At 50.6% G+C, this 17250-nt stretch overlaps 7 protein-coding genes across 7 annotated transcripts; 3 read left to right on the top strand and 4 right to left on the bottom strand.

Annotated features, from left to right (window-relative positions):
* Positions 1 to 121: 121 nt before the first annotated feature.
* Asppvi_005527 (ankyrin repeat domain-containing protein) lies at positions 122 to 1561 on the bottom strand (the record flags this gene model as incomplete). The annotated part of the gene is made up of 1 exon (XM_043301446.1): positions 122 to 1561. The coding sequence occupies one exon, from the start codon at positions 1559 to 1561 to the stop codon at positions 122 to 124; it is 1440 nt and encodes a 479-aa protein (XP_043157381.1).
* An 80-nt stretch (positions 1562 to 1641) lies between these two features.
* Asppvi_005526 (Pfs domain protein) lies at positions 1642 to 3533 on the bottom strand (the record flags this gene model as incomplete). Its single annotated transcript, XM_043301445.1, has 2 exons — positions 1642 to 2453; positions 2534 to 3533. The coding sequence occupies 2 exons, from the start codon at positions 3531 to 3533 to the stop codon at positions 1642 to 1644; spliced, it is 1812 nt and encodes a 603-aa protein (XP_043157380.1).
* An 894-nt stretch (positions 3534 to 4427) lies between these two features.
* On the bottom strand, positions 4428 to 7994 carry Asppvi_005525 (DUF3433 domain-containing protein; the record flags this gene model as incomplete). The annotated part of the gene is made up of 1 exon (XM_043301444.1): positions 4428 to 7994. One exon carries the CDS (start codon positions 7992 to 7994, stop codon positions 4428 to 4430), a length of 3567 nt encoding a protein of 1188 aa, XP_043157379.1.
* Positions 7995 to 10886: 2892 nt separating this feature from the next.
* On the top strand, positions 10887 to 11895 carry Asppvi_005524 (uncharacterized protein; the record flags this gene model as incomplete). Its single annotated transcript, XM_043301443.1, has 2 exons — positions 10887 to 10925; positions 11437 to 11895. 2 exons carry the CDS (start codon positions 10887 to 10889, stop codon positions 11893 to 11895), a joined length of 498 nt encoding a protein of 165 aa, XP_043157378.1.
* Positions 11896 to 12341: 446 nt separating this feature from the next.
* Asppvi_005523 (polysaccharide lyase family 7 protein) lies at positions 12342 to 13085 on the bottom strand (the record flags this gene model as incomplete). Its single annotated transcript, XM_043301442.1, has 1 exon — positions 12342 to 13085. The coding sequence occupies one exon, from the start codon at positions 13083 to 13085 to the stop codon at positions 12342 to 12344; it is 744 nt and encodes a 247-aa protein (XP_043157377.1).
* A 1114-nt stretch (positions 13086 to 14199) lies between these two features.
* Positions 14200 to 15447, top strand: Asppvi_005522 (alginate lyase family protein; the record flags this gene model as incomplete). The annotated part of the gene is made up of 1 exon (XM_043301441.1): positions 14200 to 15447. One exon carries the CDS (start codon positions 14200 to 14202, stop codon positions 15445 to 15447), a length of 1248 nt encoding a protein of 415 aa, XP_043157376.1.
* A 492-nt stretch (positions 15448 to 15939) lies between these two features.
* On the top strand, positions 15940 to 16803 carry Asppvi_005521 (EXPERA domain-containing protein; the record flags this gene model as incomplete). The annotated part of the gene is made up of 4 exons (XM_043301440.1): positions 15940 to 16159; positions 16212 to 16375; positions 16428 to 16662; positions 16721 to 16803. 4 exons carry the CDS (start codon positions 15940 to 15942, stop codon positions 16801 to 16803), a joined length of 702 nt encoding a protein of 233 aa, XP_043157375.1.
* Between the last annotated feature and the right edge of the window lie 447 nt (positions 16804 to 17250).

Raw genomic sequence — 17250 nt, 5'->3', positions numbered from 1 at the left:
TAGAGTATCCCAGTTCTCCTCGAGACCGTAAATCGTAACTAACTGTAAAAGACAGATACATGTTGCTTTCCCATGACCAACTCGGATATAATTAGATTCTTCAGCACCATAGATGATCTTCTTATGGCCTCCTACCGGATGGCATGCCATCAGAAGCACACTCTGCCCGGTGGTATTTTTGCATATTAACATCAGCGCCAGCCTTGATAAGTTGCTGCATTATGCCAAGAAACCCTCTCCCTACAGCGTATTCAAAGGGGGTGGCGCCAACATTGTCTTTGCGGTCAACCTGGTCTCCTCTTTCAAGGAGTAGCTTTACCAGCTCTTCATCATTGTTGCGTGCTGCTGCTGATAGAATCCTATCCCCGCCTTTATTAGAAAAGTCGGGACCCGCTCCCCTTTCCAGGAATAGAGCAGCATCTTTATTTCCTGGACACCGGGCGTCCATGAAAGGAGAACCACCATCTCTACGATTAGACAGGCCCCGTTGATTGATTTGAGCATCGTGATCAAGTAGAAGTCGCATTGTCTCAATATCTCCAGACGAAGCAGCAGCACATGATGCATCGTAACCAAATCCATCCTTATAATTTAGGCATGCCCCGTATTGAATGAGGACGTGGCCTACATCTTCATATCCCCCAGAAGCTGCATGTAATAGAGGTGTTCGACCGTACATCTCCCAGCTGGGATTGGCACGCTGTGGTTCGAGAAGAACTCTGGTAGTGTCAAGATGGCCGGCTTTAGCAGCATAGGCAAGCGGCGTTCTGCCTCTGGGGTCTCGGATATCCACGTCCTGATTTTGACGTATATACTCGGTAATGATGCTTGTTGAATCACTGTGAGCTGCGAGACCTACCTTCGTCATTCGAGGTGGGAAAAATTCAACCCAATCTGGCCAATGCGGTCTATAACCTAGGACAGAATGGACCGTCACGGCTTGACCAGCCGCATGGACATTTGATTCTTTCTCCAAAAATGCAATGATAGGCGTCATTAATTCTTTCGATGTATCCAGAGCCGCTGAGGCATGTGCTGTCCAATATTTCGCACAGTAATGATGAAGAGGATAAAGTTCTTGTCGATGTTTATAATCGTTGGGGCTTGTACAGCGTCCACTCGAGAAAGCCTCGAAGGAAAGATATGTGAGAGATGTCTGGGTAATTTCTGCTTCCGAATTGCGAAAGGAAGGGTGCCCTAAGAGATACTCCTTCGTTGTGTAGTGAACCAAGCGAATTCGTCTGGTATTTTGATCGAAAACAACCAAGCCGGCGCAGACTGAATCAATAATGTCAATATCCGGCAAGGACCTCCGGTCCAAATCCCTTTGGCCAGAGCGAGTCCCAAGCGCATGTTGAAGCTCCTTGGCAGAGAGTGCTCGCTTGCAGTAGGTCAACCAAGACAATACTCTCATTGCCATTTGCCAGCACGGTTCAGATTGAGATTTAATTCTGTCGATTGCCTGATCATATACCTTCCCCAGTCCGATCCTCTCACGGGGCAAGCGACCGAGAGCTTCTTCAAGGTCACCCGGGGTAAGATATCGCTTCAAGTGGTCCATGTGTAATGTGGCAAGTAAGAACCTAGATCAAAGTTCGGTTGCGGTCAGGTAAACAATCTATGGGGCAGGGCTTTAGTAGCTTACATCCCATCTGCGCTCTTCACAACCCCACGACGAACGTCGACTTGAATATTGGGATACCGCGAGATCTTTGATCGAAGCAAGGTAGGTAGCGTTGTGTTTACATATCTTAAGATATCGTCGTCTTGCGCCCGGATTTCCCTTTGGATGCATCCCTTAAACTGGGACATAATCACTGAGTTAGGACGAGAGGTTGCGAGGATATTCACCGGTCCATCTTTCTGAAAGGTAAATAAGGCGGAGAGTAAGTGCTGCAGCTCTTCTGGGTTTGAATAACAGAACTCATCCAAGGCATCAATCACAACGAAGATCCTCCGGAACGACTGTGCGGCTCGTGATAGTTCGGGGAGAATCTGCTTCACACTCGGGCGTGTTTTATTGCCGGTGTGGCTTCTGTACATCTGTTCAATGTTCGGGAGGACGGTTGAGCCTTTGGTTGCAAGTTGTCTGAGAAGACTTAGTAAGAATTCGAGTGTAGTTTGTTGGAAGCTTGGTTGATAACTGCAAAACATGCACGCAACCTGCACCTCTGGATCACCCTGGAACTTTGTTCTTAGGTGTTCTACTACAATTGAGGACAGGATTGTCTTTCCAGCTCCTGGGATTCCGGGGCAGAACATTGTTTGTTGAGGTTGTCTGATCCACTGTTTGAATTCCTCCGAGTCCAGCAGCCAGAGACCTGTTCCTTCTAACCTTCCCTTTAGGTTGCAGTTGTGCTGACGGCCAAAGTCTAACTCAGTGATCCAATCGAGAATACGTCCAGAATGCTCGGTCGTGACAAATTCTTTGATTTTCTCGACATAGTCGTGGACTAGATTTATCGTGATTTTACACGTCAGATTTAAGGGCTCATCCGTGGAATTCGTGCTTTAGCCTGGAAGTAATACAGACCTTGATACAGGATATCTTTAGCTGCAGGTTCGGCCTCGATAGCCTTGGGCTGTACATGTTCCAGAAACTCTTTTGCGCAGGCAGCGGCTGCAGCAGCGGCAAATGGCTGCCAGCGGTCATTCGTATGGGAATCGGCATAATGTGAGATCCCACGGATGACGATACAATCAAAGTTATTCATCAAACCTGCCGCCTCCATCTCTAGGCATATCGCACCATGTCGGTCCCGAATCAAGTCTCGTTTAAGTGCGTCTGTGATGACCATATTACCGGACGCGATGGTTCCATAATGGATCACCGGGCTGTCGTTCAGTCGTGGCTCGCGGCTAATCTCCGCTGACGGATCACATTTGGCACAGGATTTGCCAGCAGCATGGAGATAGCTGGGCTGAAACAAGCGATCAGCCGAATGGCCAGGATGAGAGTATCCCTTGCTGCGCATAAACGGAAACCTCTCCAGCATTTGCTCGATATAGTACGCTATCTTGTTCTCTTGCATCAGGTGCTCTGCTTGGAGCTTTCCAAGAGCAGAGCCCAAGGACCTTGAAGGGCTGTTCAATACAGAAAGGCTCTCGAAGGACCCATCTGCAAGTGCTTTTCCAAAGTCGTAGACGACGACTCCTCCAGTTTGGGGGCTGCTGCTTATGACGACGTCGCCCAGACGGATATCGACATCATTGTCGTAGTCGGGTATACCGGCGCCAATACCAACAAGCAGCCCGACGCGAATTCTCGGAAATGTATAGAGCATATCTTTGGCAACTGCTGTTGCCGAGGAGGAACCGAGCTGGTGTAGAGGTAGACGAGCCGCGACGACCTTGAACCTTCCCATGGATCCCAAGATGTACGCGTTGTTGTCCGCCTCAGCTGGTGGAGTTTGTGGTTCGCCATGTATCTCATCCATCATGCCCTTCGCAGCCGCTAGCTCGACGGCGAGAGCGCAGATCCATCCAACTGTGTATTCTTTGTTGGTGAAGGGAGACCGCTTTGAAATTGTCATCGCTTCGACAGATCGACCGAAAAAGCTGCTTTTGGTATAGGGAGTTTACTGATCGCGATAGCGCTGGGTGCAGTACGATAAATCTTTGGAATAAAATCGTCTTTATCCTCAGCATCCAGCCGCAACTGCATTTTGGGTCTCCGAGTCTTGAGGCGGAGCTCCATATGTGACTGTTGGGCGCCTATACATCCTTGTCGTAATTTGTACGGCCAGTATCTGAGTGGTCTGGGTGGCAGGCAGTCATGGGTTATCATTGGCGAGGCTGGAGGTAATCCTAGGTAGCAGTCATATTCAACCACCAATGAGCACGTTCAGGCAAGCGCTGGTAACTTCAGCAGAAACGAAGGTCTCCCCTGAATTTAACATAGCTCTGGCAGCAGGCTTCCACACCACAGATCGTTGTCAGGGCGCAAATACTACAGGTCCGGACACTTTCTCGGATCTATGTTGGGTGGTGGCTCATTAGATTATCAAAGTCGGCGGGTGTGATATCGGTGAGTGGACTGGGCTATTGACCTGCATACACAAGGTTTCCAGGCCTGCTCCAATGGCTTGAATATGTCCGCTCGGCGCTTTCGGATTTGGCGGAGTGTTATTGATTGGAAGCCAAAGCCGTAAGCCGTGGAGAGGAGTACTACGGATCTACTCTGGGGAACAAGGGCAATCGAATTATTTATGTCTAAAATATCACCCACAAACGCAGCCATTCTTGTGGCTGATCATAGCTTAACATATGTGAGCAGAGCAAACCCAAAACATTATATCGTTATTAATATTATATAAAAGACTTGCAAGATGCCCTGCTCAGCCCCCTTTCTATAGAGCGTAGCATAGTAGAGGACAACAAAGCGATCTTCATCTAGATAGGATCTCCGCTCAGACAACGAAATGATATTATCTCACCGTCCCACGTATCTCGTCCAGCTCATGGCCCTCTTCCTTCAAATAGCGACTGTCGTAATCAAGCAGCCACCTTTTTTCGCCATCCGGGCATAAAGACTGACCAAAAGTGTATTTGTGTCTCTTTCGCACAAGATAATCCCGCTGCTCGCTGTCCGTCATCCGCGACGTTCCCCGGAAGTCAGGCGCAATCCTGCTCAGTGCGACCCACGGAATCAGTGACCCAACCGATTTTGGAATACGGGGCCCATTGAAACTCTTATGACGAAGGGCGAATACGAGGACCAACACCGAGACATCAATGGACAGGAGGATGATGATGATGACCATCGAGGGGGTTGAGGGCGACATGTCCCAGAACTTCGCGATGATGGTTCCATCCACCGCGGGGGTAGCAGGGGACCGGTAACGGTCGAAGTATATATCCCGGGCGAGTGTGAGGTAGCTACTGAAGATTGCCCTGTAGGTGGACTGGACGGCACGGATGAGGAGCTCCGGCTGGAAGGAGTCCAAGCTTGGGTCCAATGGCTCGTATGCAAAAGCCGTCAGGAGCCCTGGCCAGTCATACCGGTAGAAGGACGAGTCGCGGTGTGCAGGGAATTTCTGTCCGACGCTGGCTAATGCCCGGTTGAGATACCCCAAGCTTTCCGACGCATTGCGCAGTATTTGCCCGCGTGGGTCAGTCGTAGCAGCTGCGTGCTTGTAAGAAGCGATTGTTCCCTGGTCATCAAACAGGACTTCAAATTCATTGATCTGGATGGACGGCATGCAGTACAGGGCAAGCGAGTTCTGGCTGTTCGTGGGGGCGGGATACCTTGTTGCCCACCTGGCCAGGATGAAGATTGATGTCCGGCAGGGAGAGGCCGGAGAGTCCCAAGTAGGTAGAAGATATGCAATGGATCTCCGGATCAGACCACCATCCGCGTCCCTGTCGTCGGCTTCTGCCGTGCAGTTGTCGCCTGAGGGGGTTGTATGATTCCAAAGCACCTTACCAGTCTCGCTGTCAGTCCATGAATTGTTGATCGGAATATGGTGACATTCCAGATTGGCCCCGACGCCTAGCGTGATGGCGCTATAGCTGGCGCCTCCGCCCGAATCGTAGTCCGACTCATTGACTGTAAGCGGGAGGAAGGAATACTCCGGGGTGGTCCAAGGCAGTAGGGGAGCGCCAGTGGTCAGGCTGCTTAAGATCAACCCGTAACCGTCAAATTCCGCCTCAAAGGATGGCGCGTGGAAGACGGTATCATTATACTGGGCAGAGAGAAGTCCGGAGGCTGACGTCTTGTACTGCTTCAGCCGGGGTTCGAAAACCCCAGCGCTCACAATGTTTAGCAATAGGTTCAGGATACAGGTAACAGAGAGAATAGTCAGAAGCAGAGGTGTACTGCGACCGCTCATTTGCAGCACGGCGATTGGAGTCTGCGAGCCATAGTTCAGTGCTAGTGAGTCCGCTGCAGAGGCCATGCCCCTTTGCAGGCGCACCCATGGTTCCAATACGCTGAGGTGGCGGAGGATGGATGCGAGCAGCGAGCTGATCACAGAGGAAACGAACGTTGGAGCAAAGATCAAGAAAATGGTGAGCCCGATCTCTTTTGGCGAGAAGTTGTCGGTGATATCATCCAATCGAAGAGAGCTGAGCGCGAAGCCAAAGGTTACCAAGGTTCCAATGAGCAACACGCACTCAACCAGGAACCAGAGCGGGACCAAGAAATGCGGCCTGGGGTCTCGTCCTCTTCGGGTTGATGGGAGGGCCAAACATTCTGGACCGAGAGGTCGATTCAAGGGAACGACATTGATCTTTCTCTGGGACGACCCGCCCGTCCACTCGCACCGGAAACCCTTGGACCACAGGCGAAGCTGCCTTGTCGTGGCGCTATGAAACTGCGCTTCAGACCGAGCGAGCACCGTATCAGGCGGGAAGAGGTCTGCAATAATCCCGCATTGTGCGGCTATCGACCCTGGGTCACTTCGAAGGAAGTTCATACGCCGCGGATAGAGGGCTGCGAGAAACAACAGCAGCGCAACTGAGGCAAGTAGGATAGCCTCGGCCATGATAGCAGACCTGGAGATGACGTCGAGAGCCACAACGGTTGTAACCTGCCTTGCATCCACCTTTGTCGGGGTTACAGTTGGGTTGAAAAATTTGCTCATTGTGGTGATGAATTTCTGTTTCCAAAACTGAACGATCGCATCCTGGTATTGGGCGACGTCGATACGGGCTGTAGAGTTCGAAGCTACTGGCCCCGAATCAATCCCATCTACCGCTACGGCATTTGGGGTCCGAAGCTTTGCAAGGGGGGTCGAGTGATATTCAGAAAAGACAAGGTCCTGAAACTCTTCATGGGCAAAGTCCGTGCTTGTCAGACTGCGCTCAGTGGAGGGGTGAACCTTCGCTTCGGTTATAGAGCCGTTAATGCTGATAAAGACCTCGGCCTCAGCAGACATGTAAGTAGCGGTGCATGCAAATGCAGTGGCATTGGAGGTCACAGAGGTAGACATGCCGTGCACATCCATATCTAGATCGAGGAGGATTCCAAACAGGGCGATTGATTGGCAACCGCGGGTACGAAAAGCGGACGGGGCGTGAAGTCGAGTTTCCGAATGGACAGGCTCCCAGTACCGCACCTGAGAAGAAGCACCCCGGTCTGCGGTGATGTTGCCGAGGGAAACGTCAACGTAGCAGGTGGATGCTGCATTGCCGTCGCCCAGCGACGGGAACTCCATCCCGCTTATGTTCCAGGAGACGCCACGATCTGGGGGTTCAAGGTCCGTGCGGTTCACCACCTGGCAGGCGAGCTCGGCCCAATACACGGTTTGATTGAGCGACAGCATTGACGTCTCGTTCTCATCGAGGGGCATTGACACAGCGGCCGTGGCATAGTCAGACGAACGGAGTAGGAAAACATCGTCCATAGTCATCTTCAGGGAGGCATTTGCGTGAGGTCCAAAGGTCTCGCTGGATAACCAGGCTTTCTGGGTATCCACGTCAAGCAGATCAGGCCAGGTCCGAACCGATTTCGACTCGGTGGTGGTCACTTCGGTTAGAACCAACAGGCCGGAGAGAAGAGAGGGAAGAAAGATCCGCAGGAGGATCGACAGACCAGAGGTGAAGAATACAAGCCAGTGACGATTGCGAGCCGCCATCAGGGGGGCCATGAGGCCGTAGTAGAAGCTGTAGCTGGTGAAGAGCACTGCTGCAGCAACGCCTTCAGGTTTGGCTACCTGGAAATATGGCTCTAGTCGCACAACGTCGGAGGCGCTAAAGTTCCACAGCGTCACAGCCAGCACTGCCACAGCCGTCGGTACGTAGATATAAGCCACCGAGACGCTCTTCGGCAGTTCAGCAGTCGCTTTGAAGATGATGAGGCCCTGATTGCGGTCCGCATATTGGCGAAGGTGTTCAAGTGCAATGGACAGGAGGAGGAAAGACACAGCCAGCGAGCAGAGGAAGGGAGCTTGCAATGATGAGGGCCTCCAGCCTCGGTGTTGAGCTGCGGTGCAGTCATTTTGGTCCTGTCTCTGGCCCTCTCCAGAGGTATGGGTGCTGTCATTTGCGACCATATTGTCACCTTAGAGAATGGGTTTCTCAATCGTCCTGGTGAGTAATAGCCTGCCTTGTTTCCCTTGACATCTCTTCCCTGACCCCTGCCGCATCGCTATCATCGAGGGTCTAGCATAAGTAAAAATCATAAGACCGGATTCTTTATTAGGGTATACAGAAGACCGACAGAAATCATTGAGATCTGCTGGATCAAAAATATTTTTTCTATATCGACAAAACCCAGGGCCCGTTAGGACAGAGTAGAGAGACTGGGAGATATGCGGTGGCTTGGAGATGCTAAGCTGAATGAAAATTCGTCTAGTACGATTTACTGAATTTAAATAAACTTGGCGCCAGGGTCTAAGACTTGGCCATAGGCGGCATGATGACAGCGATAGACGCAAGCGCTAAGTGGGCTTCTTTCAGCCAACTGAAAGACCTATTTCAACGGGTCATCAGCCATTTCGGCCTGATATTTTTCCTCAATGGGTTATGATGATTAAACTTCTACCAGTGGGGTGCAAAAGGTATTCGACCACCTTACCTTACCGCCTACTATTAGCTAAACCTAATAAAGAAGGAAGGAGTTTGAGTCCATTATAACTAAGGTATTTCGTATACCAACCATCTGCCTCAATAACTGCCTTCACCCGGCTAGGCATGGTCCTTGATAGGTTTTTGAAGGAGTTTTGACGTCCTCGGTAAGTAACGGATATCTACGCGTTTGGTGATTTCTTACCAGCAGAATAGTAGGCGGTATGGTAGGGGTGGTCGAATTACTTTACCCGCATTCAGGGGATCCGTCAGGGACCGTAGAGTCAAAAAACTAGTGAACTAAATCGACCTAAAAGGTTTCATTAAGTGCCGTGACTTTGCACCTGGACGATAGCCTGCCATAAGGCTACACATTTGCCGCGTGTGGATTCTCGGTGAATGAGAATGAGAGAACAGTGGGGTTGCTCCACTCATCCCTCTCTATTTGTGAAAGACTAGACTTTGCCTAGATAAAGGGAGCTGACATGTGGAGTCGAGAAGGGTTACAATGCCTATAACAGAGCGCGTAGGGCTATCTACTAAAGGGCTGTTGCCTAGAACAGGGTAATTTGGGATATTAGTTAGGTCCGGACCTCTCCACCGCTAAAACTCATTAGCTTAGCTGCAATGTCCAACTCCAATACTGCCTTGAAGTGTGTAGGGTCCACCATGTCAGTTCCACAAAATATCATAGATAAGTCACGGCCACCGCAGGCAAGTAAGAGGTGATTTTCTCAGCCTCTTTTCCAAGGCTATTAGCCTCTGTCTATTTGATGTCGCTATTTGAGTGAAGAATTAGCAATCCAGATGTGCCTGGGTCGCACAAAAGCATGAATCACCTTAAGACATATACTCCTAGCCATACACTTACGAAGTTTCTTAGCATGTCTCGTGGATGCAAAGCGTGTAGGACATTGCAATGCAAGATCAAAAACCCCTCGTAACTGATCCTTCCTAAATAGATCATGACCTTCGGAATTACTAGGTGATATTCAGTCTATTCGTCCACCATCTTGCTGCCACTGGTCTCCAAGGCGGGTGGTTCAAACCAGTAGGTTTCTGAATGGCCAGTCCAAGATACAGAAGGGACGACTCAGTCAACCGGTATCCCAACGTGTAGCCCTCGCGGTTGCGAAATGATCCCCTTCAACCAACATGCAAATATCAACGCTATTATCATTGCCTCGCCATGCTGTGCCGGCCTAGCGGAGTAGGTGCTGCTGCATTGATCTCCCCGATATAAAGATATCCAAGGGCATGTTTCAGTCACGTAGGTGCTATCAGAGAGCCAGAATTATCAGGTCTGTGATTTATCCAAGCTCTTCTGGGTTACTAAGTCATACCATATAACATCGTCCAGAGGAAGACAAAGGCAGTAGTTACTCCTAGTCTACGCCCAAGATATACTTGGGTTTGAGCTCAGGCAACGCAATGTACTCCATCCAAATTGTGCCTACAATTGATTGTAGACGTTGGTGACGTGTGAGACAACGGAGCTCCACAGCCGCTTTTTGCATGCAAGTAAAACTGGCCACAAGCTATGGTCTTGGCTGCAAACTCCCTAATTTCCTTAGCATCTCGGTCTTGCATAAATAATGAGAAATGCACGGGCAATGTGCCCTCTTCGGAAGTTTGCGCTGCTGCCTGCCGTCGTCCCTTTCCCTTTTCTCCGCTTTTTTCTTGGCAGGATGGACTTGGAGCTGTCATTTAAGCATACATCCGCATAATATGTATCGGAGATGTCCGAAGCAGCCTCGACATCCCACTGAAGCTTCAATGGGTCGTCGCAGGAACAGCGAGAAAACTAAGAAGCCTAGACTCTTCCAAACATCTAGTTCTTCTCTTAAGGCAATTATGGAAGTATGCCGACCCGATTTCCTGCCCCTTCAGCCACACATACACTGCTGKTGCCCTCAAGGCCTTTGACGGCTGGACTGAGAATTGCCTACATACTTGACTGGTCTCAGCGGTGGCGGGTGGCTGTTGGGTTCTGTTTACCTCAATAATTCACTGTCATCTCCTCGCTGCAGAGAACTACTCTCGGAACCCCATGGCAGTTTGAGAACTCAATCATCAAGGGTCCCGATGATGGAGGGCCCCTTCTGACCTCTGCGACCAGATCCTATGGAAGAGATTGTACACGCCGTGGCGAAGAACGGTTCCGGTTATCCCACCACCATCACTGACTTCTGTAAGTGCCCGAGCTCTCCAACCTTGCACCTTGTCCATCGTCATTCAGCAATGCTAATTGCTCTCCTTCGTCTTCTTTCTCCGTAGGGGCCGGGCTTTGTCCTACCAGCTCCATCAACGCACCTGAAGGAGGCATCAACTACACTTAGAGCTCAATCGCAAAAAACGACGAGTTCCGACAGGCCGAGATGCCTCTTCCAGTTCTCGTGGCTGATGGGCGCAATCCGGTGAGCACCTTGTGGGCGGCAATGTAACGGTCTACGAGTTCAATCCATGGGAATTAGGGACCTCCGATCCCACCTATATTCGGCTCTGTTCCATTGGACTTTCTAGGAACCCGGTTCGAAGGATGGCGTCCTGCCCCGCGGGAGAAGTGCGTCCGGGAATTCGGCAGTGCTGGCTATATCATAGGAACTTCCGAGTCTTCAACCAGTTCTTGCTGAACATCAACTCGATGGACCTGGCGGACCCCATGGAGACGTTGGAATGCACAATATAGGGAGAGTTGGGGATGTACACAATCAGTGGCGCCAGCGGACTGCGACCCAGTGATGCTGGAAGGATTACAGCCAAAGAAGGTCGGCCGATGGTTGAATCCCAGGTTCAGAAATGTGTTTCTGTCTGGGACAGACGGAAACCTTGTGCCATTATTGATCTCGGCGTCAAGGCTGCGTTCATAAGTTGCCACCATTGTCGTTCCGTCCGGCCAGTTAATCGTATCTGCTGATGAGTCTACAGGGCGAAGATGACATCTACATGCCGCTTGGGCTGGATGAGCGGATGAAGGGGAAGATTTTGCAAGTCCTCGCCTCCATCGACGACCGCAAGGTATCGGGATTGCGCGTAGGGGGACGACGACTTCGAGTAGAGATAGAAGGGGTTTGTGTAATTGGAAATATCTTTCACCTCTCTGTCATCCTCGCCAAGGACATTAGAAAGGACTTTTTTGTGAGTTACGACAAGAAAGTGAGGGACGCAATCATTCTGAACGGCTACAACGTGGCTACCATTTACTCCACTTGGGATCCAGACCGGTCGACCTGCGTTGGCTGCGCCGTGCTGAGTCGCTCATGGAGCGCACACATACTGCGGTGCCTACAGTCTGTAACCAGTGCTCCCAACGGCACTGATGGAATGGGACGGCGGACAGTCCCACACCGGCTCCATATGAAGCAGAGCTTTCGCTTGCAGAAGTGAGCCTGAGAAATGCCGGGGGAGTCCTGTGCGTCCCGTGAGTCATTCTTGATATGTTTTGACCTGGCTCGTATCGCTGTGAGACTATCTATGCATTATCTTCGTGATTGGCATTGGTAACGTCCCCATATATATGCTTAATCCGCCTCCTGCTTCCCCAGGCTCTCTTTGCCAAGTGTCAGTCTCTACGGTCTGTTCCGTGATCCGGAATTGCGTTCAATTGCAGTTTAGAGGAGCGCGAACAATACCAAAACTCTTAGATAGCTAGAACATCAAAACTTGCTAACCAGCTATTTGACATGGCCTCAATCTTGACATGCTCTGCAGTAATCCTGAACCACCTTCGGGCACTGACGCGAAGTACCGTATTCGTCTGTTGTGCCGAACAAGTTTCCCAGGCAATCCGGGCGTCGCAGTTGAGAAGCCCAACTACCGCTGACATCGACGCTCTAGTGAGTAACGCGAATTGCAAAGAAGTGAACCTCTGTGGGACCATTTCCCTGGTTATAGTTGCCGGCCTTGAAGTAGCTATCCGGGTTATTAAGCTGAAACGTGTCGAGTTTCTGGAAAGCCTGGCCATTGAGGCTAACGGATAGAATACCGCCCTCGTACCGGATTTCGTAGGTGAATCTCTGGCCTACAGGAACGTGGCCGACAGTGAATGTTTTCTGGCTGCAAGTGCGGCATTGTTGGACCCCCATCGTCAGATCACCCGTGGAACTATAGTAAAGCTCGCACACGGGCTTCGTGGAGATGGAGTCATCGATATGGATTTGGCCGACCACAACTCGGTTGTCCACGATTTGTTTCACGATCAAGTCGCCAAACAGCCGGTTCTTAGAAGCAGTTGGACTCCACTTAGACGGGCTACTCTCACGAAGCTCCGTGCGGCAGTGTAGGCTGTTTGGGGTAGTGACACACTGGGAGCTTGACGGAGAGCCTGGGACCTTCATAACAATGGAGCCATCATCGGGGCTGGTAAAGAAGTATTCAGACTTGTAACCGTTGCAGCCCTTGAGCCCGGAAGCAGAGATCTCGTCTGGCGACCCAGCCTTGCCAGTTGGGAGCTGTAGTTTCCAGTTGGACAGGTCAAAAGTACCGCCAGGAGCGCAAGCTGAGCCTTGCGCCATGGCCATTGGTGAAAAGTGAACAAGGCCCAAGAGAGCGATTGGTAGGAGGTTCTTGATTGCCATGATGCTTATTTTGAAGAATGCTGAAGAAAGACAGGCAGTGAGGATGGATCTCAGAGGATTGTTGAAATAAGACAACTGGTGACTGACTGTGGTGCTGGATATATTCCTTTTCAAGGAGCCGGGTCATACAAAAGGCTTTAAATATTAATGCATATGCCAGTATATCTCTGCCATCGAGACCCTTCCCAGCAGTTTCAGGGTCCTAATTTCGACAGCCTGACATCATATGACAGACACTACTTTAATTAAAGGAAGCTTTCCTGACGCAGCATCATTCTGGAAGGGATCATCGTTCCTCAGCGGCTCTGAAACCCGACACACTAGGTATATGACAGGTGGGACAATACCTCGCAGACGGATTATCTCATTTACGTCAATGAGAGCGTACGGATCTGGTTACTTTATGATACCATTTATAACATAAATCATCTGGAGGTATATTTTCCACCAACTGAGACAATCTGAATCAACGAAGCTTCTGCTAGCTGCGCGTAAGAATAATACTGGCTCGGGGGTGCCGACGATCTCTGGACTAGCGGCAATCTTAGCTAAGTCTAACGTTACATTTGGGTCGATTAGTCGTATCAGTGGGTATGATAGCTCCTGCAGCATGTCTGACCCGTGCTAAAGGGTTATGGCCCCCTGTCCACCAAGTGTGCTTCAGAGGACTTACCCTTTCGGGTTGGCACTTCTCCCCCGCTTCCCCGGTTTCTCCGAGTATGCCGGCCGGCAGTTACAATAGCCTCTAATAATAGCCCTAAGTGCAGATGCAGATCTGACACCTCAATTGCCATTTCCCTGTCCTCCTCTTCCTTGATCGAGGATGAGCGCAACGGCCTTCGAGCCGGCTACCCCGCGTTTATGTCTAGTTGGAGTTTCTCTGCCGTAATTCAAGTAGTGGGAAAATGTATCCTTTCCTTCGTCAGTCAGTCAATCCTCTTCCACCAACCATATGCATGAACACTACGAGCTGGAAGAGATGTAGAGCTATATTTGTAGAGCTCCAGACGCAAGATTGGCTGGAGCTTCACCAAAAAGTCCCAGGGAATGAGACTCAAGCCCTCGGTGTTTCATATTCACCCATCGACTTGTCTACTCCTTGTCATCCTCTAAGATGAAGCTCTTTCAGATCTTGTGTCTCAACCTTTTCATATCATTCTCTAGTTCCCTCGGTCTTCCTGATGGCCAGGGCCGCCATGACATCATCCCAAAGACCGTTGTGATTGACGGCGCCCGCCTCGTTGAGAATAAACTGCGCCTCCGAGCTGGCGACTCGTCGCTCACTGCCGCTCTTGGTCATCTCACCGCCGAAGCTGATAGCTGGCTAAGCCAGGGCCCGTGGACTGTGACTTCCAAGACGCAGCCACCACCAAACGGCACAATCCACGACTACACATCTCAAGCACCGTACTGGTGGCCCAGCAATACCACTGATGGCTGTCCCTACGTAGAACGGGATGGCGAGCGCAACCCCGAAGTCGACAAATACCCCGACCACAGTGGACGTGATTCGATGTTTCGATCCAGCTACATACTGTCGCTCGCATGGTACTACACAGGCCAGGCCAAATACGCCAAACATGCCTCGCTTATCCTGCAGACCTGGTTTATTGACCCCGCTACAGCCATGACGCCTAACCTGCGCCACGCGCAGATCATCCCTTGCCGCAATGACGGCCGCTCAATCGGCATTATCGACTTCAGCATGGAGTACACCAACGTCCTGGATGCAGCTGCCATCCTTGCCTCTACCAATGCCCCAGGGTGGACAACAGCAAATCAACGAGCGTTCATGAACTGGAATCGCCAGTTTCTAGACTGGCTAGTCAACTCGCCCTTCGGCAAGGAAGAGGCAGGCCAAGGGAATAACCACGGCACTTTCGCCAACATGCAGATTGCGGCTCTCGCTCTCTTCACCGGGAACACGTCTCTCTCGGAAAAGACATCCCAAGGAGCAAAGTCTCTCATCGATGCCCAGATCCGGCCTAATGGCTCCCAACCAATGGAACTCGCGAGGACGCGCAGCTGGCACTACTCCAATTTCAACCTCGGGGCGCATCTGCGCTTTGCGCTTGTCGCCAAGAAGGTCGGCGTAGACCTGATCGGTCATAAGGGGCCTGATGGACAGAGTCTGTTTGGAGCGACGAATTTCCTGTTGAAGGCGGCTGTGGAAGGAAAGAGCGCGTGGGAATTCGAGGAGCTGGAGTTTAAGCCGTACGCGGCAACCGATAATGTACACGCTGCAGCTGATGCAGGAGACAGTAAGGCCAAGGCGGTTGTGCCTCAGCTCCCGCCGCCGCCGACTGGGGATATTTACGTGCTCAGACCGGCTGCCGAGCAGTTGGATAATATTGCTACCTAGAGCACCATGAAAATTGGGACAGTCATCTAGTGATTTTAATTGGGCTCGAGAAGCACCTTGGAAAAATGAATCTGTGGGACCTTCCTGTTGCTTGAGAGAAATTAGTTAGCGAGCTCGTAGCTGTCGGGTCTATAATATAGCCGGGTTAGTAAATTGAACTGGTCCAAAGACGCTCCCCGCAAGACCCGTCATTTTAAGCATTGGTGGTCTACTTAAAGGGGCACGCTATACTAACGAGAGACACTATCTCCCCTGGACCCTTGCGGGCCAAGCCTCTTCTTGCTTCCGCTTGGGTGGTCTGATCAGGGCAGGCTCGACATCCGAGCCGAAGCCTCGGGCTCCGCGGACAGCGGTTKAGATGATGTCCAATTTATCAGACCAGTTCCGTTACTTAAATAAACGACAGATATTGTTTGGAAGATGGTTGCAGAGGCGATTGGATTACTCGCAGGTTATCCCAGGCTTTTTACAACATCGCACTAGCTTGAGACAATGTACAACTCGAATACGACAACCATGATTCCCCATAATTATTACCCGCCTACTCTTCGTCTGCCGCATTATGCAGCTAACGAGACTTCGGTCTTGTCATTGATTGCCCAATTTGGCTTCCTGTGGGCCGCTGTACTTGGGATAGCCTTTATTGTCATTCAGCGAGTGCGACCTGCCGCAAGTCGGTCAGACCAACTGGCTTTTATATGGATGTGCTTAAGTATGTTGTCCTGATTAATAGATATTGACTCAGTGCTGACAGAAATAAATAGCCGGATTCATTCATCTCTTCTTTGAAGCATACTTTGTGGTCCATCATGAATCCCTCGCCGGCTCCCAGGAGTTATTCGGCCAGCTATGGAAGGAATATTCCCTCTCTGACTCGCGTTACTTGACCTCAGACGCCTTCCTCGTCACGATGGAGGCAGTCACGGCGGTATGTTCCGAGATCACCAAAGTCAGCCAGCTCACGACTAATTTGCCCATAGTTCTGCTGGGGACCCCTCGCGTTCTTCATCGCATATTGCATCGCGGTCAATCACCCCGTACGTCATGCCCTCCAGCTCCTTATGTCGCTAGGGCAGGTCTACGGGGATGTCCTTTACTACGCCACGAGCTTGTTCGACCTCTATTTCCATGGAGGGTCGTTCTGTCGGCCGGAGGGCTACTACTTTTGGTTCTACTACTTTTTCTTTAACTTTATTTGGCTTGCGATTGGCTCCTGTTCGTCAACCCTGGACTTTATCCCTGCAGTGTCTTGTCGATTACTGATGTTTTACAGATCATGTGTACCAAAGTGTTGTGGAGATCACGCGTGCTTTTCGAAGGGTTGGAGAGCTTGATCAGAAACAGAAAGGGAAATAAGCATCCGGATGAACAACAACTTTAGATTGTTAGTCAGTCGTCGATATCGGTTGAATGGCTATTTACAGAAACGCAACACTGCACAATATTCCACTAACCTGGTACAGGTTTGGCACTTTCAGGTGCACCGGAATCGTGAATAGGCAATAGTAGCCATGGCGGGCAATTACTAGATAGTGTACTGTATATATTTAAAAGATAATCCAATTAAAATGCCTAGTGCTCGCTCGCAGAGTTATTTTGGACTAATTAGATCTGTGATAGGTTTGGTATAAAGTAGCATAGTCTGCACAGCATAGCTACATATATACACACCTACGTGATACACTCAACAGTTTGAGTTTAAGGGCAGAGCCCAGCCTATCTCTAAGCCCTCTGCTTTATTTTATCTAACTACAACAGTACTTATCCCCGAAATTATTTGCGAGAACCTGCGAACTCAAAGGC

This window comes from Aspergillus pseudoviridinutans (assembly GCF_018340605.1).
Source record: "Aspergillus pseudoviridinutans IFM 55266 DNA, scaffold_4, whole genome shotgun sequence".
Lineage (NCBI taxonomy): Eukaryota > Fungi > Ascomycota > Eurotiomycetes > Eurotiales > Aspergillaceae > Aspergillus > Aspergillus pseudoviridinutans.
The sequence above is the reverse complement of the archived record's forward strand: the minus strand, read 5'-3'. Positions and strand labels throughout refer to the sequence as shown.